At 46.7% G+C, this 7,839-nt stretch overlaps 1 protein-coding gene across 4 annotated transcripts in view; it reads right to left on the bottom strand.

Annotated features, from left to right (window-relative positions):
• Positions 1 to 1,313: 1,313 nt before the first annotated feature.
• The window catches only part of LOC121285151 (angio-associated, migratory cell protein), a 33,855-nt gene continuing 27,329 nt past the window's right edge, over positions 1,314 to 7,839 (bottom strand). For all 4 annotated transcript variants that reach the window (XM_041201393.1, XM_041201392.1, XM_041201396.1 and 1 more), the window contains one exon: positions 1,314 to 1,536. In XM_041201393.1, the coding sequence (XP_041057327.1) occupies positions 1,461 to 1,536 (76 nt within the window). In that variant the 3' untranslated portion in view covers positions 1,314 to 1,460. The remainder of the gene's footprint in view (positions 1,537 to 7,839) is intronic.

The following is a 7,839-nucleotide window of genomic DNA, read 5'->3' as shown; positions in this document are numbered from 1 at the left end:
TCCCTAATTTCCCTTAAGAAGGTGATGGAGACTCCCATTGCCAGCAGCTTTCATCACACATCCACTTTAAATGGGAGTTCCGTATTGGGGATACACCATCTCACACTCTGCAGACCAGCACATTTCACGTTCCAACACGGAGGCACCAAACAAACTGCAGTAGGCACAGGCTCATAGAATCTTACAGCGCACCCTGTAGCACAGGAGGCCACTTTTGGCTTTTACTGGCTCTTTGAAACGGCTATCCAATTAGTCCCACTCCCCCTGCTCTTTCCCCTCAGCCCTGCAATTTTCCTTTTCAAGTATTTATCCAAGGGCCAATTATTTGGGGGTGAGAAATAGGGAAATTGAATGATGGAGGTGGACAGTAGCAGGAGTAGGAACCAATCATGATTTATGTGTCCATTTCACTGCCACTGTTATAGGAAAGGGAGAGTGTGTGATAGGCCCTGCTCTCTGCTCAGTAACCTATCCCAAAAGCAAATAAATATTTTTTGCAAAAATCTCCAACATCATGCTGGAGCATCAACAACCTTCCCAACAAGAAAAATCAAAGGTCATGTTCACATTACTAACTGCAGCAACTCAGGGCTGAAAAAAGTTTTACAAAATTATAAACAGCCCCAGGACAGGTACAGCACGGGGTTAGATACAGAGTACAGCTCCTTCTACACTGTCCCCATCAAACACTCCCAGGACAGGTACAGCACGGGGTTAGATACAGAGTAAAGCTCCCTCTACACCGTCCCCATCAAACACTCCCAGGACAGGTACAGCACGGGGTTAGATACAGAGTAAAGCTCCCTCTACACCGTCCCCATCAAACACTCCCAGGACAGGTACAGCACGGGGTTAGATACAGAGTAAAGCTCCTTCTACACTGTCCCCATCAAACACTCCCAGGGCAGGTACAGTACGGGGTTAGATACAGAGTAAAGCTCCCTCTACACTGTCCCCATCAAACACTCACAGGACAGGTACAGCACGGGATTAGATACAGAGTAAAGCTCCCTCTACACCGTCCCCATCAAACACTCACAGGACAGGTACAGCACAGGGTTAGATAGCAAGAGTAAAGCTCCCTCTACACTGTCCCCATCAAACACTCCCAGGACAGGTACAGCACGGGGTTAGATACAGAGTAAAGTTCCCTCCACGGTGAGTAGTGCTGAGAATTCCAGCATGGATGGTACAGAGCAATCTCTTACAGCAATTACACCAGGACCTACCGGCTGTTCGGGAAAGGTTCTCAAAGGTTGGAAATTCTTTCCTGCTTCTGTTTCAAAACTTACTTTTATTTAAACTGAGAGCAAAAAATTCAAATTTTTTTTATTAATATTTTTTAAAAAGTCAATCAGAAAGAATAGTCCCTGTTGCACAGGCCAGATCAGGTTACACAAGGTGCTGCAGCTGCCGAGTCTGTAAGGGGGAGAGAGTGACTAAAAGCGTCAATGCTGGTTCTACCGCTCAGGCCGCTGTAGGTAGAAGACTTTTGCGGTCCGGTCTCCGGAAGCAGTGACGATCACGGATGCCTCCCTGTTGGGGGAATAACAAAAAGATCTCAGATTTATACCCAAGCAAAACTGGGAACGTGGGGAAATGAACTAAAAACAGAAAATAAAAGCAAAATACTGCTGGAGATGTGAAATATAAGACAGTGTTGGAAAAACTCAGGTGTGGCAGAATCAAGTTATCGTTTCGAGTCCAATATGACTTTTCCGAAGAAGGCTTATACTGGACTGGAAACATCAGCTGTTTCTCTCTCTACAGAAGCTGCCAGACCTGAATTTTTCCAGTATTTTCTGTTTTTAATCCATTAGGTCAGTCCTTAATCACAGAACTATTATGACACAGAAGGAGGCCATTTCACCCATTGTGTCTGCACCAACTCTCTGAGTAATTCACCTAGTACCATTCTCCCAACTTCTCCTCGTAACCCTGCACATTCTTTTCAGATAATGTTCTAATTCCCTTATCAATACTTCAATTGAACCTGCCTCCACCACACTCTCAAGCATTCCAGGTCTCAACCACTCGCTGGGTGAAATTTTCTTTCCCCATATCAATTTTACTTTTTGTGCCAATTACTTTAAATCTGTGCTCTCTCGTTCTTGATCCTTGATCCTTTTATGAGAGGGAACAGTTTCTCCCCACCTCCTCTGTCCAGACCCCTCATGATTTTAAATATCTCTATCAAATCTCAACCTTCTCCAAGGAAAACAGTCCTAACTACTCCCACTGATCTTATTAACTGAAGTTCCTCATCCCGGGAATCATTCTCATGAATCTTTGCTGCACTCTCTCCAATGCCTTCACATCCTTCCTAAAGTGCAGCACCCAGAGCTGTACACAATACTCCAGCTGAGGCCGGCTCCAGGGAATACAAGCCTAGTCTATGCAACCTGTCCTCATATTTTAACTCTGGTATCATCCTAGTGAATCTGTGCTGCATCCCTTGAAGGCCTGTATATCCTTCTTGAGATGCTTTACCCTGGATTGAACATGGGGTTTAACTAGAACTGTGACGCAACTTCCATCCCTTTACATTCCAATCCTCTGGAATAAAACATTCTAACAGCCTTTTAAATTAGTTTTACATCTGACCACCAACTTTTAGTGATTCCTGTACACAGACCTCTAAATCTCTCTGCTCCTCCACTGTTGCTAACTTCTTGCTAAAGTTTTTGGAAAAGACCCCAGTGGTAAAGAGTTTTAAGAACCACAGGTTCAAAAGCACTGCCTCCTCCAACTGCTCCTGTTATAACAGGGAGATAAACCAATCGGTCACACCAGAACTCCTGAGAATTATTTAACAGTCAGCTTCACAGTGAGAGCTGGGGTAGGTTCCCCCCCACTATTAAACACTCACAGCACAAACACACTCACCAATATCATCCCACTTCAATGATTCATACAGGGTAAAAGCCTTGGGAAAGGGTCACGGTGGTTTATAAGTGTGTCACAATTAAAGGACATCTCAAAGCTCTTCCCAGGCAATGAGTTCAGAGACCAGAGCAGCTCCTCTGTGCCTGTGACTGCCAATAAAGTGTATTTGCATTTTTTTGGTTAGTATTAGATGAGGAATAGAACTCAACAGCACAGGAGGTCATTTGGCCTATCACATCTGGCTCTGTGAACAAGCTAACAAATTAGGCCCTCTCCCTTGTCATCATGCTGATTTCTTGTTTTCAATTCTTTTTATCCAATTCCCTTTTGAAAGTTCCTATTGAATCTGCTTCCACCGCCCTTTTAGGCAGTGTATTCCAGATCACAACTCACTGTGTAAAAAGCATTTCTCCTCATCTCCCCCTCTAGTTCTTTTGTCAATTATCTTCAGTCTGTGTCCCTCTGGTTACTGTCCCTCCTACCACCAGAAACATTTTTTTCCTTATTTACCCTATCAAAACCCTTAGTGATTTTGAACTCCTCTACTAAATCTCCGCATAACTTTCACTGCTCCAAGGAGAACTGTCCTAGATTCTTCACATAGGTTCCTCATCCCTGGTACTGTTCTGGCAAACCTCCACCGCACCCACTCCAAGGGGTTGACATTCTGTCTCAAGTGTGGTACCAAGAATTGGACACAGTACTGCAGCAGAGGCCTAACCAGTGAACTACATGTTGGCCAGGATACCTGGAACATTCAAAGAAAAACAAAAGGCTGGAAAAATTTTTGGTTCCAAAGAAGAGTTATATTGCAGTCAAAACGTTAACTCTGCTTCTCTCTCCACAGATGCTGCCAGACCTGAGGAGTTCTTCCAGCATTTTCTTTTTTTTATTTCAGATCTCCAGCATTCTCAATATTTTGCTTTTATTTTAGTGTTTAATCCAGCTAGAGAATTCCCTGATCATATTCCAACAGTTACACGGGGATGTTTAATATCCCTTTGCTGAGAGAGTAACACCCTCGATGTTAAGAAATTCAAATACTTGCCCTCTTTAGCTCGTAGGTCGGGATTGCAAAAAACCTCAGGCCTCCTGTGCAAGCACCGGCTGGGAAATGGCTGCGCATGCGCAGCTTGGGGTTTTTAACGTTCTTCAGTCCAGGGACTGGCCCTGCGCATGTGCGCAGAAGGAGAAAGAGAAAACAGGTGAAGAGGCAGGTCAGATGACCCGATACGGAGCGCAGCAGAGTGAGTGTGCTCCAGGAAGCAGGACACAGGAGAAGGTCCCAACAGGTAGTCCAGGTAAAGGATGAAGACCAGGGACAGGAAAAGGTCCCGTTAAGTAAAGTTATAAGAAAGGAGCAGAGTATTAGGCTCCAAATTCAAGAGAGAGCTGCAGGGAGCAGACTTTGAGTGAAAAGTGGACACAAGGGCAGCTCTGAAGATCTGGGAAAACAGCCAAAGGTTGGTGACTCCATGCTATGGGCCGCTGGGACAAAAGTACCCCTTTGGAGCAGTGGTGTTCTGCTTGGCAAGGCCAAAGATCTGAGATTGTGTGTGGAAGGTGAAGGTTGAGTATACAAGGGGATCCAGGAGAAAGGAATCTCAGAAGGTGAGACTGAAACCCGGCAAGGTGGACCATTGTTGACGCCATGTGAGTGGGAATGACTTTTGGAGAGAATTCCAAGGCAAAATCTGCAAGTGTGGAGATCGGAAACCCTTGTGAGAAAGGCAAAATTTCAGTGAGATTGGCTGGCTCACAATGTGACAACCGTCTGGATGGGCTGCGGAGAAATCCATGGAATCAGTTTTGGTCACATCTGTCACCTATTGTGTCATGTGGTGCATCCAGCCACAGTTTGCCCATTAATTCACACGTAACTCGTACTTCCTTGAATGTTAGACATAGGATATATTGTAAATTTTTTTATCTTTCTGAACTTATATAACTTTTGTTTGTTCATAACCCATGGGATCTTGTGGCTTTATTCTCTTAGTAAGCATCTTGAACATTGAACCTTATCTACTTTAAACAAAACGTTATTGGTCCCTAACCGGATCTCCGTCCATGACCCGGGGTCTGGCCAAGGATCATAACACTCATAATGGAGTGTCAGCCCGGATTGTCAGCTCAAGTTCTGCAGTGGGGCTTCAACCTGTAACATTCTGTCCTGAGGCCCACTGTCTCTAACAGAAATTGATGAATTTTTCAATCTTATAACATGAACATGTGAACTAGGAAGATATGAATTAGGAGCAGGAGTAAGCCATTTGGCCCTTCGAGCCTGTTCTGCGAAAGGAGGTCATTCGGTCCATTGTGCTTGTTCTGGCTCACTGACAGAGCTTATACTCATTGCCATGCCCTTTGAAATTTTTCTTCAAATGTTTACCGATCTCCTTTCTGAACTCTATTACGGGCTTTACTTCCTCTCAACCTTTAGTCTTTTGACACGTTCACTCAATAGCAGGCTCAAGTCCAAGCAGTGATGATTAAAGTGGCAATGGCCTTAAAATCAGATGGTGAGGTTAGCCTTGAGGAGTATCCCTACTCCTAGCTTTAGAAAATGTTGACACTCCACAGTCATAGAAGTCTGCACATAAATTGTTCAGTGTGACCACAGGGAATGGGCTCAAGATCAGATGAACTGATTCAGATTAAATGAGTTCACAAAGAGACAGTGTACAACCGAAGGCTTCACGACCTAATTGAATGGTGGATCAGGTTTGACAGGCTGAATGGCCACATCCTTTTGCTATGTTATAAAAGCAAAAAACTGCGGATGTTGGAAATCCAAAACAAAAACAGAAACAGGAATACCTGGAAGAACTCAGCAGGTCTGGCAGCATCGGCAGAGAAGAGCACAGTTGACCCTTGGGTCATGAGGACTCGAAACGTCAACTTTGTTCTTCTCCGCCAATGCTGCCAGACCTGCTGAGTTCCTCCAGGTATTTCTTTCTGTTTTTCCTTTTGCTATGTGCTTAATACTCCTGTATTCACAATGTCAGGAAATTAAAAGATAGAACTGGCTACTTTTAGTTTTAAATTCATTCTTTCAATGTGGGCATTGCTGGTAAGGCTGGTATTTTTTGCTCTAAGAGGTGGTTTAATTTGACAGAGGTGTCAAAATCATGAGGGGTCTGTACAGGGCAGATAAAAAGAAACCATTCTCACTGGTGGAAAGGTTGAGAACCAGATGACACCGATTTAGGTTGATTGGAAAAAGCAGCAATGACGACATGAGGAAAAGCTTTTTTTTTTTACACAGAGTGGTTATGCGTTTCCTGAGGGTGTGGTGGAGTCTGATGCAATCATGGCTTTCAAAACTGGATAATTATCTGAAGGGAAAAATTCTGCATGGCTCCAGGGGGAAAAGGCAGGAAAGCGTGACGAGGTGAGTTGCTCTTAAACAACAGAATCAAAGACCTTCCTCTGTGCAGTAAACATTCCTGCTAATGGGTTTTCTTCTTGACCAGTGGGTAATTTGACAGAGTGAGCTGCAGAGCACAGCCATGTGTGGAGCTGGAGTCAGCTATAAACCACAACCGGGTGAGTTAAAGGCTCAGTTAGTAGCACTCTCACTGCTGAGTCACAAGGTTCTGGGTTCAAGTCCAACTGCAGGACTTGAGCACAAAGATCCACACTGACACTCTGGCGCGGTACCGAGGGAATGCCGCACTTGTCGGAGGATCGGTACCGAGGGAACGCTGCACTGTCGGAGGGTCGGTACCGAGGGAACGCCGCACTTGTCGGAGGGTCGGTACCGAGGGAACGCCGCACTTGTCGGAGGGTCGGTACCGAGGGAACGCTGCACTGTCGGAGGGTCGGTACCGAGGGAACGCCGCACTGTCGGAGGGTCGGTACCGAGGGAACGCCGCACTGTCGGAGGGTCGGTACCGAGGGAACGCCGCACTGTCGGAGGGTCGGTACCGAGGGAACGCCGCACTGTCGGAGGGTCGGTACCGAGGGAACGCCGCACTGTCGGAGGGTCGGTACCGAGGGAACGCCGCACTGTCGGAGGGTCGGTACCGAGGGAACGCCGCACTGTCGGAGGGTCGGTACCGAGGGAACGCCGCACTGTCGGAGGGTCGGTACCGAGGGAACGCCGCACTGTCGGAGGGTCGGTACCGAGGGAACGCCGCACTGTCGGAGGGTCGGTACCGAGGGAACGCCGCACTGTCGGAGGGTCGGTACCGAGGGAACGCCGCACTGTCGGAGGGTCGGTACCGAGGGAACGCCGCACTGTCGGAGGGTCGGTACCGAGGGAACGCCGCACTGTCGAAGGGTCGGTACCGAGGGAACGCCGCACTGTCGGAGGGTCGGTACCGAGGGAACGCAACACTGTCGGAGGGTCGGTACCGAGGGAACGCCGCACTGTCGGAGGGTCGGTACCGAGGGAACGCCGCACTGTCGGAGGGTCAGTACCGAGGGAATGCCGCACTGTCGGAGAGTCAGTACCGAGGGAATGCTGCACTGTCAGAGGGTCGGTACCGAGGGAATGCCGAACTGTCGGAGGTGCTCCCTTTCAGATGAGACTTTAAACCATGGTCCCATCTGCCTGTTTGGTTTGATGTAAAAGATCCCAGGGCACTGTTTCAAAGAAGAGCTGGGGAGTTTTCCTTAGTGTAAAAGCAAAATACTGCGGATGCTGGAAATCTGAAACAAAAACAAAAAGAGCTGGAAAAACTCAGCAGGTCTGGGAACATATGCGGAGAGGAACACAATGTGAGTTATCCCTAGTGTTCTGGTCAATATTTATCCCTCAATCATTATCACAAAAAACAGGTTATCTGGTCATTTTCACATTGGTATTTGGGGGAGTTTGCTGTGCACAAATTGGTTGTTGTGTTTCCTACACTATTACAGTGACTACACTTCAAAACGGCTTTATTGGCTGTAAAGCACTTTGAAATATCTGGTAGTCATAAAAGGCGCTATGAAAATGCAAGTCTCTCT

The sequence above is a fragment of the Carcharodon carcharias genome, chromosome 12 (assembly GCF_017639515.1).
Source record: "Carcharodon carcharias isolate sCarCar2 chromosome 12, sCarCar2.pri, whole genome shotgun sequence".
NCBI classification, from domain to species: Eukaryota; Metazoa; Chordata; class Chondrichthyes; order Lamniformes; family Lamnidae; genus Carcharodon; species Carcharodon carcharias.
This window is presented reverse-complemented; position numbering and strand designations above follow the sequence as displayed.